Below are 14,045 nucleotides of genomic sequence, written 5' to 3' on the forward strand. Positions count from 1 at the left end.
TTTATTAATACAGATTTTTCAAATTAAATTTTGAATTTAAATCACAAATTAAATCTTTGTTTTTTTCCTTATTAATAATACTTTTTTTATATTTTTTTAATTTAAATCACAAATTAGATTTTTATTTATTTTTTATTTAATTTTATATTATGATACATGTTTCGTATCGTATCATTTCATATAATATAGTATCGTATCGTTTAATACAAATTCCTTATCTATTATATCCCACGATCGTAATATGCAGTATCATATCATTTTTGTGAATCGTATCTGATAATTATGGTCTCTGTAATGTTATGATGGGCCACATTCGTGAAAGTATGGGCCAACACCTCCGAATGGTCTTAAGCCCTTTTTAGGGGACGGATACAAAGCACCCTAATTTACACTTTCGCATCTTTTGCTTCATCCAACCCAAAAAAATCAAAAATCAATCCAAAGTCTTTCTGAGGTGATGGCCACAGCTTCGGTGGTGCCGGCGAACCGGCGGCGAGCGCCGAACGCGGCGGAGGATCTGGACTTCGAGACGACGGAGGGCGTAAAGGCGATCGGTAGCTTCGAAGAGATGGGGATAAAGGACGATCTGTTACGAGGAATTTACCAATACGGGTTCGAGAAGCCCTCGGCTATTCAGCAACGCGCCGTCACGCCAATCATCCAGGGACGTGACGTCATCGCTCAGGCTCAATCGGGTACCGGAAAAACCTCCATGATCGGCCTCACCGTTTGCCAGGTCGTCGACACCTCTGTCAGAGAGTATGTTACTTTCTTTTCTTTAATTTCCTTTTTTGTTTTGTGTTTTTATTGTGTGGTACTGTATCTGTCTAAGCATTCGGGGAGTAAAAAAAAAGTATTGAATTTCTAGGTTTAGGGTTTTTTATTTCAGCCATGGGATTTTTTTAGGTTAATTAGGAATTTTGATTGATGTTTCTGCGATAATGGATAGTGTGAATTTAAGAAACCTAATACAACAAGAAATTTGAATGGGGGTTTGGGAATAGATTATTTTGTGGGAAATAATAGTTTTTTGTTTTTTAAGCTCTTTCTCATGAAGGAATTTGTTTTAATTAAAAACTTTTTTTTTGCCGAAAGTAAGGTAATTCAAAGATTATTATAATCTTATAGATGTGTTATTTATGATTTGCAATTTATGATTTATGAACAGGGTCCAGTCCTTAATCTTGTCACCAACGAGGGAACTGGCCTCTCAGACTGAAAAAGTTATATTGGCTATTGGGGATTTCATAAATATACAAGCACATGCATGCGTTGGAGGTAAAAGTGTAGGAGAAGATATAAGGAAGCTTGAGTATGGAGTTCATGTGGTGTCTGGAACACCTGGCCGAGTATGTGACATGATCAAGAGGAGAACTTTGCGCACCAGAGCTATAAAGATGCTAGTTCTAGTGAGTTCATTACTTCCACTTGCCAATACTTGATTGCATTTTTCTTTCTGTTGCTGTCAAGGACTATCTTATATTTTTTTTCTTTTTTATAACAGGATGAATCCGATGAAATGTTGAGCAGAGGGTTTAAAGACCAAATTTATGATGTTTATAGATATCTCCCACCAGACCTTCAGGTTCTCTTTTTGTCTCTGTTAATGTATTTTGAATGAAGATTCTGCAATTTGGAATCTTATTGTATGTTAAAACAAACTAAGGTGCATATTGATAGTTTTTGCCATGTAGATTTACTGTCTTGACTATAGCTTAAGGCATGACAATGAAAATAAACAAAATGATATTGAAAGTTGAAACAAACCAGGATTCCAAATCAGAAGAATTTTACCAATGAATAGGGATATGGGAGGTGTCTGGTGCGCATGTACTGGTTTGAAAATTGGATTTAGTGGCTTGACATCTTCCATAGACGTGACAATGAGGGGAAATGACAATGAAATCAAGCCAGAAATTCAAGTATGAATGGGGTTTTGATGACCCGGAATATGAGAAGTCTAAAACCTCAAGGAAGTTGAAGATTTGTTTGTCTGTGATTTGGATTAGTTGTTTTCATTGAAAACTAAGCCCCTAAAAATTAAAATCAGTGATGGGAGAGTTTTAAGTTAATCTTTTTACCAAAGAATAGAGTTGCTGCTTTTCTCCATAATAAGCAGCCAGCACTATCAATTAATTTTTGCACTATTCTTAAATGAAGTGACTTGGTGAGGAGATTCTTTTACAGGTTTTATAATTCCTGTTTTTTTATTCGGATTTTAAAGTTGTGCTGGCCAAATTACCAAAAGTTTACTTTTGTGGTTCTGTTTATAACTGAACTGATGCATCTTTCAGGATTCTTAGGCGTAGTTACTGAATTGATGTGTGTGCATGGTGCTCTTGCTGTAGACTTGTTAAACAATCTTGTCTGTATTCTTTCCAAAGCGTGATTAGTATTATGAAGTATATTGTAGTCTCTGTATCATTACGTTCTTACTGTGTAGGTTGTCTTGATTTCTGCTACCCTTCCTCATGAAATATTGGAGATCACAAATAAATTTATGACCGATCCAGTAAGGATCCTTGTAAAACGTGATGAATTGACATTGGAGGTGAGCAATTGTTTTCATTGTCTTAGTGCCTTTTTATTTTTAACTGGAAATTTTCACAATTGCCCCACTCCCAATGACAGGGCATCAAGCAATTTTTTGTTGCCGTTGAAAGGGAGGAATGGAAGTTTGATACTCTTTGTGATCTTTATGATACTCTCACCATCACTCAAGCTGTCATATTCTGTAACACTAAGCGAAAGGTAAATGAAAACTATAAAGGTTTTGTAGGATAGGCTTTCCATTTCATCTCACTTTGAAAATATGCTAATAATAGATTATTACATTCTGTACTATCTTTCTATATTTTCTCATTGTTATCTTGTTATCATTTTTTTGATGTTAATATTTATATCCTCTTGGAACAGGTGGACTGGTTAACTGAAAAAATGCGTAATAATAATTTCACCGTCTCGTCAATGCATGGCGACATGCCTCAGAAAGAAAGAGATGCAATTATGGCAGAATTCCGTGCTGGAACAACCCGTGTACTGATAACAACAGATGTTTGGGCTCGTGGCCTTGATGTACAGCAGGCAAGTTGTTACACTTTCTTTTCTTTTTTCCTTTTTTTTTTTTTTCCATCTATGCTTGGAGCAGTGGTATTATGGTTGTCAAGATTGAGATCTTGCCTAAGATAAGAATGGGTAGCTTGATCATAAATCATGGGATCGACACGGATCATAACATCCTACATTCCCAATTTTAATTATAAAAAATAATATTATGCATATAAAATAATATTTATATCACAACAATCATAAAAGATAGCAAATATAATAGACAACAAACTCCAAAAAGGGTTAAAATATACCTGTCAAAGTCAAACCACTCTTTCCAGAATTAATCTTCAAGCCAGAATGGTTCTAAACAAAATATTCCTCCAAATAAGAATAGTGCCATTTGGGAACTACAGCATGCTAACTGCTAAGCACAATGAAATCACTCCTAGAACTTAATAAAATGGAACCAATTCCAATGACAAAAGTAATTGCAAACGATAAACTTTAGTTCATTCCAATAACAGACAAGACCTCATGCAGAAGGAAAGGATCGCGAAGCCCATACCATCTAGTCCTTTGTGACTGAAAGGTCAAATGTTTGAATCAGGAAAACAGCCTCTTTGCAAATATGAAAAAGTAAGGCTGCGTGCTAGAATGCCCTCATTCCTACCCTCGCTAATCGTGGTTTAATGGGGAGTGTTTTCTTGTGTCACCCCTACATTTTATAGAAGTTCATTGATATCTCTTTATATAAAACAAATCTACTTAGATTCTTGAATAATCAATAGTACTTTTGCTTCCATTGTAACAAAAGATTCCCTTTTTATGTGGAAAAGGCCGGTATCAATAATTATGATTTTACGTATGGACAATTCCTCAATATCTTGTTCATTCGCAACAAATATTTTCCTTTATGTGGCAGTAAAAAATCATGTTTTTTTGGAGAGAGGTACTATTACACCAATCTAGTCACTGGTATATAGTAAATAATTGCTGACTTGATGAGAAGTGGGTGAATATTCTCTTAATGAATGTTTAATTTTATTGTATAATGACTTTTTAGTCTAACAATCATAGGAAATAGTATTTAGAGAGTGTTAATAGGCCCTGGCATTTCAAATTTTAGGGTTTTAACAAAATTTTAGCATTCTCATTGTAACTCTGAATTTCTGGTTCTTCCTTTGCTGATCATATGTCAGTTTATATTTAATTTTATTTCCGTTAGATATTGTTCTTAATTTATGCCTTGTTTGTGTGTGTTTTAATGTCTTGAGCAGTGTGAAGGTATGGGACTATAGGCTAATATAATAGCAATTTATATTTTGTTCTTAAGAAATGCAGTCAAATGAAATTCTTTTGTTATCAATTTGGCTAATATGAATTAAAGTTTATTGTGAAATTTTTCCGTTAATTCCTTGAGTTGGTATATGGAGGAATTAATTGTTGATATTGATCAACTAATTGCTTCTGTTACCAGGTTTCCCTAGTTATCAATTATGATCTTCCAAATAATCGAGAGCTTTACATTCATCGAATTGGACGCTCTGGACGTTTTGGACGCAAGGTATCTATATAGAATTTTTAAACTAGTCAAACTAATGTTTGAGGACTCTTAAGTAGTCACTTAGTTTTTCATACTGCAAACTTCGTTTTTTCCTTTAAGAGGTATCTGTTGATTCCTGTCCTTCTAGTACTCCCATTTGGGGTTTTCTGCTCTATGATGTATGTATTATATATACACATATGTATACATTTACTTATAGTTGGCCAAATCATGGTTTGCAGGGTGTGGCAATAAATTTTGTCAAGAGCGATGATATCAAGATCTTGAGAGACATTGAACAATATTACAGTACTCAGATTGATGAAATGCCCATGAATGTTGCGGATCTCATATAAAATGTCATGTGGTATGCTGCTGTGGAGTGGGTTTGTCATACCTTGTGATAGGGAGTAGTTTTTTAATGTGGTGTTTTGCTCTGGAATATTTGTGGATGTTACTTGTACTGAGATTCGGTCAATTAGAATTTTTTACTAGAATGGTCGACTGTACCAGTGTTAGTGTTTTTCTTTGCTGACACAGTTGAGATTAATGTGTAAATTGTGTTGAGTTGCATTCTTTAATGTATTACTCTTGATGTTGAATCTCTAATTTTATGCTTCTAACTTGGTTCTCTGATTATTTAGCTAATTTATTGGCTCACACATTTTCCTACTGTTAACTTATTTTAGCTGGTAAGGACTGGGATTTAAGAAAGCCTTACAAGAATTCAGTTTGGTATGCTTGTAAGGCAAACCTTTGTCTTGGATTTAACACTGATGCTGCTAAGTTCCAGATTTTCTTATTGGATGATTTCAGTTGCATGCATAATGTAATGATGGTGTATTCATAGGTGAGAATGGATGATGGATGGGTGCTGCGCTTGATTTTGAACTGAGCATGGCCTATTTTGGTGGAAGCAAAATAATACTTATCTGTGTAAGTCGGCATCTCTTCCTGGCTGTTGTGGGTTTCACTTAGGTTTCAGCCTCAATAAACGTTCGTCCATACCCTTCTCATTCAATGGGACCTCAAATTCATTCACTGTTTCCAGATTTGTGCTGAGAGAAGGGGGAGATCCTCCAGTTAACGAAGGAAAGAGGAAAAATATAGTGAGTGGTCCACGGGTGTAAATGGGCTCGGCTGGGCTTTGGCCTTCCTGGCTCAAGCTTATGTAAAAAAAAATTCAACCTATCTGGCCTATTAAAGGCTTTATTTGTAGGTCAAGCTCGGTTTATTTTTAAAAATAAGAAAGTCCGATATGGCCTGGACTTGTAGGTCTATCACTGTATATACTAAGCAAAGGAAATAATTGTATAGAGAAAAGAAGGTTTCATTCATTCATGCACTAATACTTCTAATAAGAAAAAAATAACAAACAAGAAAGAGTTAACATAATACCCTAGCTCTAGAATGTATATCATAGAGAAAGAGTCAAAGAAATGCGAAAAATAAGAAAAATACAATTATTGGGTGTTGAAATAAAGTCTACAAGAGAATGTCATTCATTTAAAAATTAGGGTTGGTATTCGTACTTTGCCATGCCACAAATAAATATTATTTTATTATTTTATTTTTAATAAATTAAATAGGCCAGCTTACAAGGCCTAGACTTGGCAAAATTGGCCTACGGATTATTTGTTAAAAAGGCTTTCTTAAAAGACTAAGCTTACTCTACTTTTTTGAAAGACCGGGCCAAGTCAGACTTAATGTAGGCCGAGCTGTAGGCCGGGCCGAGCCAACCTTACCCATTTACACCCCTAGATATGTCTAAATGGGATAGTGCTGTGAGAATTTTTTTTGAGTGGGAGCTCGAATCTCAAGTCCCAAGTTTCCTTCAATAAAATCACTTATATTTATCTTTTTTAAAAATAATGAATTTTATTATTTTTTTAATTATTTACACTTTTAATTCATTCAATGAGAAAAGAGAATAAAAAAGTTCGAAATTAGTTCAGAAACAAACGTTGATTGCAAACCTCCAAATTGTGTAATAATGACAAATTTCATATTTTGTTTTAAACAGTAATATTTTTTTATTTTCGTTTAGAAATAAATCAAATTTATTGGAATTTTAGTTATTTTCACTTTCAGTCATGTATTAAAAAAGACTATAAAAAGTTAGAATTTAATGAACAATGAAAATGCTCTGTTTTTTTTTTTTTTATAACATAAATACTCTGTTTTTTATTTTGATGGAAAGAGACAATAAATATAAAACGGTACAATATGTCATTTAAAATGATAAAATATTTTTTCATTTTATATTTACTTACTATTTTATATTTATAATCTAAGCTTTTTATTAAAATGCATTACAATATTTTCCACCTAAAAAAAATACATTATAAAATTTAATTTATACATTAAATAAAATGTAACAAAATAAAAAGAAAATCAGGAACAAAAAATGAATATAATTAATACGTTGTTCATAAATTTTTAATTACACATTGATTGAAAATATTATATTTTCTTACTACCTATCAATTTGATAAACAATATCACAAATTACGTAATAATTTGTTAACTGAAACCAATTTTATTATTTTTAAGAATATCATTTATTATTATATATTAAGCGTTATTACATTATTTTAATATGAATTAAACAATCAATCTAAAAATGAATGAAATTAATCAGGCAGTCATATTTTCTCTATATATTGAAAAGGATAATATAAATATCTTCTTGTTAAAATTCTATATAGATAACACGAATAGTTTTACTTAAACTTATTATTAAGTATTAACATTCAATTCAAGATTGAATTGTTGAAATTATGTTCTGACTGGCGTGTCCAGTGTGGTTATACTTCAACACCTTATGCAGGGTCATGAAGTTCCATAAAGTAAAAGCAAGAGTTGGACAAGATAATTATTTCTCTAGAGTATGTGTATATATATATGTCTCTGTTTTTGTGTCAGTATTTAATTTCCTGAGTGTTACCTTCTGACATTTCAAAGCGAAACCTCTTTTTACAGTGCTTCTAGCCAAACCATCTATTCAACTGTTATACATTTCTCATGAAGTTTCCAACCCCCCAAAAACAGTATTAAACTTGTATTGTGGCATGAATTGGGTCCATGCACTCCAGCCAATAGGATCAGTGCATTCATACCCCATGCATCCAGCATACAGAAGAAATCACATTGGCTGGGATCTATAGAAGATTTAGTTGTTTGACTAAGTTCTATCCTTTTTCCAATGAAATCTTCCAATTTCTTTTCTATCTTGAGACTTCCAATTTATTTTATACGTACGTTAAATTATTACTGAGTATCAAATTAAAAATGAAATCATTTGATATACTAAAAACTTACAAATTTTAACTTTTTAACCTTTTACTGCTTATTTTTTAATCAGCATACTTGTTAACACAAAAATAATAAAACTTTAAATACTAAAAAATAATAGTAATAAAACTTTCAACAAATAAGTTTAAATAATAAAATTTCTCCAATTTTTTAACAGTTATGATTTATGATCTTAAGTGTTGACTGTTGAGGGATGTATGTCTGCTGCATATCTCGGCCAATTATCATGTGAGATTTGGGCTATATACCTCTATTTATAATTACAACTAAATTTGTACCATGCATCTGAAGAATATTCAAAATAATATATAATACACAAAAATATTTTTGCATTACTGTAGATAAGTTATCGCTTTTACTTTCAAAACGATATTGTTTTGGAATTGAAAAATTAAAAAAATAATAATTATAAAGACTATAAAAATCCTAAAATAAATTAAAATTATAAAAACACCATTATTTCTGCCTCAAAACGACATCGTATTGGGCTTATTGCAGATAACTTATCTGTAGTAATTGCAGAAAAAATTAACCCTATATAATAATTCATTGTTAAAAGAACATATATTTATATTATTTTCATGACCGTCATAATTCTTATAATAATATAACACATACCATAAAAAATTATTTTGAATTAAGTTTTTTAAATAAGAAACTAATGCGAAGAAATCACAACTAGAAAAGTGTTTAATATCGACGAAAATTTTTGACGAAAAAAAATTCCGTTGAAATTATTGACGGAATTTTCCACGGAATCCGTTATTCGTCCAAAAATTCGACGGAAAAAGGATTCCGTCGAAACTTTTCGACAAATTTTTTGGACATTTCGACGGAATTATGATTCTGTCAAAGATATTCGACGAAAAAGGAATTCCGTCGAAAACTTTTGAAAAAAGAATAAAAGAAAAAGGAATTATATTTTTTGGATTTTTCGACAGAATTTTGATTCCTTCGAATAAATTCGACGGAAAAGGAATTTCGTCGAAAACTCTTCAAAATAAATAAAAGAAAAGAGAATTATATTTTTTGGATTTTTTTGACGGAATTTTCATTCCGTCGAAGAAATTCGACGAAAATGAAATTCCGTCGAAAACTTTTCAAAATAAATAAGAGAAAAAGAAATTACATTTTTGGACTTTTCGACGGAAATGGAATTCCGTCGAAAACTTTCCAAAATAAATAAAAGAAAAAAAATTACATTTTTGGACTTTTCGACGGAATTTTGATTCCGTCGAAGAAATTCGACGGAAATGAAATTTCGTCGAAAACTTTTCAAATTAAATAAAAGAAAAAGAAATTATATTTTTGGACTTTTCGATGGAATTTTGATTCCTTCGAAGAAATTCGACGGAAATGGAATTCCGTCTAAAACTTTTCAAAATAAATAAAAGAAAAAGAAATTACTTTTGTAGACTGGTCGACATAATTTTGATTCCGTCGAAGAAATTCGACGAAAAAGGAATTCTGTCGAAAACTTTTGAAAAAAAATAAAAGAAAAAGGAATTATATTTTTTGGATTTTTCGACAGAATTTTGATTCCTTCGAATAAATTCGACGGAAAAGGAATTTCGTCGAAAACTCTTCAAAATAAATAAAAGAAAAGAGAATTATATTTTTTGGATTTTTTTGACGGAATTTTGATTCCGTCGAAGAAATTCGACGAAAATGAAATTCCGTCGAAAACTTTTCAAAATAAATAAGAGAAAAAGAAATTACATTTTTGGACTTTTCGACGGAATTTTGATTCTGTTGAAGAAATTCGACGGAAAAAGAATTCCGTCGAAAACTTATGAAAAAAAATAAAAGAAAAAGGAATTATATTTTTTGGATTTTTCGACAGAAAAAAAATTTCGTCGAAAACTTTTCAAAATAAGTAAAAGAAAAAGAAATTACATTTTTGGACTTTTCGACGAAATTTTGATTCCGTCGAAGAAATTCGACGGAAAAGGAATTCCGTCGAAAACTTTTCAAAATAAATAAAATAAAAAGAAATTACAATTTTGGACTTTTCGACGAAATTTTGATTCTGTCGAAGAAATTCGACGGAAAAAGAATTCTGTCGAAAACTTTTGAAAAAAAATAAAAGAAAAAGGAATTATATTTTTTGGATTTTTCGACAGAATTTTGATTCCGTCGAAGAAATTCGACGGAAAACGAATTCTGTCAAAAAAATTTGAAAAAAAGGAAAAAAATTATATTTGTGTCTTTTCCACGGTTTGCAAAGTCAAATCTATCGAACTAATGACCTGCATTAATGGTTTTCAAATTCAATTCTATCTGTTTGTGTAATTTTTTTTTTAGAAAGTCAAAATTTGAAATTGTTAGTGTATAGGTGTCTTAGAGACAATTTGAGAGTCAGATGGACCCATTCAAAACAAATCAATTGGATTGATTGAATAAAATTAAGGAAACCAATTACTTAAATTAATTTACTGAAATTGGAAAAATCAATCGATTGGATAAAATTAGAGAAATTACCTAATAAGATTGTGATTTGACGAGGGCGCTGATTTGACCTAGTTTTAGGTGAGTGAGACACCACATCTATATATAACTCCTCCTCTTCTTTAATTTTATATCTCTTCTTCTCTTAATACACTTGTCTGCCACTAATTAATGCTGACATCTTTTCTCACTAACTATTTATATTATATATATATATATAAAATTAATTCATCTTATATTATTATTTTAATTTAACAGAGAAAATTAAGTTTAATTTGATGTATGATAAAATGTTCGTAAATAAAATGTTGGAAAATATAATTCATTGGAGAATTGATTAATTTATTGGGCTGGTATAACTTTAAGGGAAATATTTGATATATTATTATTGATTTTTTTATTTTGATTTATCGCACTAAATTTATAATTAGCACATAATAATTAATAAATTTATATATTACCTCAAAATTGTTAACAACATATTTATAATTACCATAAAATATATCATTATAATTTATAATTAGAAATTAATTATCCTTATACTCATATAATATAATCATTCTAAAATTTATTTAATTTTAAAATTTGATAAACCTTCCCTCCTAATTGGCTGAAATTATTTCCCACACTTTTGATTTTTTCACGATGATGGGTAGCATCAGAGAGGAGAAGCCCTAACATTCACAATCCCTTTGTCCTCTTCTCATTCTTCCCCCATCACTGCACTTGAGAACGAGGGTGTTCTCTCCGCTGGGTCCGCCATCGATGCCAAGTTCGGATTCTTGCGCCTCGATTTCCGGCAAAGCCCCATCGTTGGCACCGTTGAGTTATACGAATGCCGCCGCTTGTTCCTCTGATACAAGAACCCACCGGTCTGGCCACCAAGAATCGAGGCTCCAAGAACCCTCCGGAAGCTATGGCTCATCGTGGGTCCCTCTATCTTCAGCCGTGTTGCAGCAATCACCATGAACATTGTTACCCAAGCCTTCGGCCTCCTCGTAAGTCCTAAGTAACTCCAATGTATACAAAATTTTCTGTCCTGTTCTAATTTTTTCATTTTTTTTTAAATTTAAATAATTTAATTTAATTTCTCTGTTTTGTTTAGTTGGGGATGGTGAGCGCGTTGGAGACACTCCAATGTATACCCATTTTTATTAGTTAACCTTTAGATGAGTTTTACTTGTGTGCTTTATTATTTGAATTAATTACCACATTTGTTGCCAATATTTCTTGAATATTTGCAAAGTTTATTAGTAACCAATTAATTAAGCTTTCTTAGGAACTGATATTTAACAGCTACAAGACACTTGACGAGCGAGGTGCTGATGTGCACATTGTTGGAGGAGGGTGCATCACTTTGCAGTATATAAGTAACATCATCATACACTACATTTTTATTATGTTATGTAAAATATTTCTATTTATCCTTTTTTTGTTAGAATTTCTTTTTTAATTTGAAATTATCTATGATTTGCAGATCCATACCTGAACACTGATGCTAGAACCATGTCTCCTTTTGAGCATGGGGAGGTTTTTGTCTTAGATGATGGTGGTGAGGTAAATTAGTTTAGTAACCTAATTTTTTTTTCCTTTTTCTCATTTTACTTGAAAGTACAGCTATATATGTCTTTTGTTTGTTCACTCAGGTGATTGGGCCGGTTTAAGTTATAATTACAGAGGATAACTGTAATATTTTTTCTTTGAAGTTTTAGTTTGGAATTTTTATTCTTTCTTTTTCTCTGCATTGAAGGTTGATCTTGATCTTGGAAACTATGAAAGTTTTATTAATTCTTGCGTTGTAATTTTCCTTAGCAGGATTAGCTATACTCATTATTTTCCTTGCTTTCTTGAGCAAGATTTGTGGACAGCATGATAAAGAGTACATATTTTTTCTCTGTGTTCCTTGTTTTTCATTCATTTTAATTTAATTTAAAAAAACCCATGGATTTCGCAATATATTAACAACATTCCTTTTTGCTTGTATCTTTTATCATGCAGGTAAATAAATAAAATTAAGTTCGTGACATTCACTGGCATTCCAATCAAGGCTTCCGTTTGTTTCTGTCATGGATATGGTGATACTTGCACCTTCTTCGAAGGTTTGTCATTTTGTCATTACAAGAATTTGTTGTGAGAAGTATATGTTGTGCTATATGTTGTGCTATATGATAACTGAATTGTTACTAGTTATAAAGGAAGTTTACCCTCAAAGTGTATATTGGATTTACTATATTAAATATTGATACAGCTTGAGCTGTGTTTGCTTGCATTGGGAAGGAAAAAATGAAAACCACGATTAATTTGAAAACTGTAATGTCTCTCTCCAATCATATTCTTTGAGGGACTACGAAACCATAATGCTATCCGTAATGTCTCTGGTAAAATATAAAGAAAAATGCAATATTTCATAGAAGTTTAGTATCCACTCATGAGTGGAATCAATTTGAGAGTCTATTTTCCTAATCCTTTATGTTGTTTGAAATGGGGCTGAGAGTATAATGTGTCAAGTGAATGGGGCAAGGTGTCCTTCATGCACCAAAGCTCAATAATAATCTCAACTACCTTGGAACTCTTTCCTAGGCTGAGCATGGAATAATATTATCGAGATCAAGGTGCCATTTCAATGTTGTGTACTTAATGGTATCATATAAATGGCAAATATATATCTCCTTTGACTATATTTTTTTTCCTGCACTATATGTTTTTGTTTTCTGCTCTATTTTTTATGTTGCATTCTTGAGTTTATTCATGTACCTTGTTGAATCAAGTTTCTATATTTTAGTGGGTATCTTATCCTCCCCTAGTTGCACATTCCTCGTTTTTCTAATAACGTAACCACATAAGTGTTTCAGTTAGTTTAACTTTATATATATATATATATATATATTATAATTAACTTAACTTTTATATATATATATATAACGTAACATATATATAATAACTCAAGTTATATATATAACGTAACTATGCACACTTAGTCTCTTAAGTTACTTATTATGTTATTAATCAGGAACTTTTCCCACAGTGGACAGTTTTAAATTGGAAGATGATGCTCCTAATAAAGAAGAAGATAGTCAGAGACAGAGAAAAAAGCCAAAGAGGATTCAAGTCAAGGAGAGTCTTGACCAGGGATATTTCAAGTTTACCCACTTAAAATCATGATTCATGTGTATGAAGACGATGATTATGATCCTAAGTCTACAAAACTTATCACTCTAGGATTTGAGTACTTGAAGTTGAATATTGTATGTGTTGGAATAGAAGGATTATGTATTGATTTGAAGTTCAAAAAAGACTGAGAGTTGTTCTGTTGAATTATGAACTTAGTTTTGCATTGTATATTGACATTGTAAATTGTATAAGTCTTTTGTAATACTTAGCCTAATATATGATATTGACTTTTTGTGCATTTAATGTATTGATTTTGGACTTTTCATTTTGATTTGTTGTTTACTTTGATTATATATTTTTATCAGGTCTAGTACAGAAATTGGTATTAATTTTATAGAGAAAATTTTTAAAAAAAATTCTAAAATTTTGAGACAGAATTTGTTTTCCGTTGAAAATCTGTACGTAAGTTTTCGACGGAATTTCATTTATTTTCCGTTGAAAATCTTCGACGAAATTTATTTTTCGTCGAAAATTATTACAAGATTTTACGACGGAATTTCATTCATTTTTCGTTGAA

The 14,045-nt window shown here is 31.3% G+C and overlaps 1 protein-coding gene and 1 long non-coding RNA gene across 3 annotated transcripts; both read left to right on the plus strand.

Annotated features, from left to right (window-relative positions):
• Positions 1–391: 391 nt before the first annotated feature.
• LOC133311627 (eukaryotic initiation factor 4A-3) lies at positions 392–5,233 on the plus strand. Its single transcript, XM_061512703.1, has 8 exons — positions 392–759; positions 1,169–1,409; positions 1,505–1,585; positions 2,444–2,551; positions 2,632–2,751; positions 2,917–3,084; positions 4,529–4,615; positions 4,837–5,233. Exons 1-8 carry the CDS (start codon positions 458–460, stop codon positions 4,948–4,950), a joined length of 1,221 nt encoding a protein of 406 aa, XP_061368687.1. The 5' UTR covers positions 392–457; the 3' UTR covers positions 4,951–5,233.
• Positions 5,234–11,033: 5,800 nt separating this feature from the next.
• On the plus strand, positions 11,034–13,735 carry LOC133311626 (uncharacterized). Of its 2 annotated transcripts, none has more exons than XR_009751568.1 (6): positions 11,034–11,355; positions 11,654–11,727; positions 11,835–11,914; positions 12,173–12,236; positions 12,356–12,456; positions 13,368–13,735. It is a non-coding gene; the product is annotated as an uncharacterized LOC133311626 (long non-coding RNA). The 2 variants fall into 2 exon arrangements; XR_009751569.1 differs by having other exon boundaries at positions 13,383–13,735.
• Positions 13,736–14,045: the final 310 nt, after the last annotated feature.

Source organism: Gastrolobium bilobum, unplaced genomic scaffold (genome assembly GCF_033153095.1).
Source record: "Gastrolobium bilobum isolate Gb01-03AN ecotype WA unplaced genomic scaffold, APGP_CSIRO_Gbil_v1 utg1842, whole genome shotgun sequence".
NCBI classification, from domain to species: domain Eukaryota; kingdom Viridiplantae; phylum Streptophyta; class Magnoliopsida; order Fabales; family Fabaceae; genus Gastrolobium; species Gastrolobium bilobum.

Coding starts and splice junctions, on each gene's coding strand:
- LOC133311627 (XM_061512703.1), top strand. CDS start 458: ATGGCCACAGCTTCGGTGGTGCCGGCGAACCGGCGGCGAGCGCCGAAC. Junction 1,410..1,504: donor CTATAAAGATGCTAGTTCTA/GTGAGTTCATTA, acceptor TTTTTATAACAG/GATGAATCCGATGAAATGTT. Junction 2,752..2,916: donor TCTGTAACACTAAGCGAAAG/GTAAATGAAAAC, acceptor CTCTTGGAACAG/GTGGACTGGTTAACTGAAAA.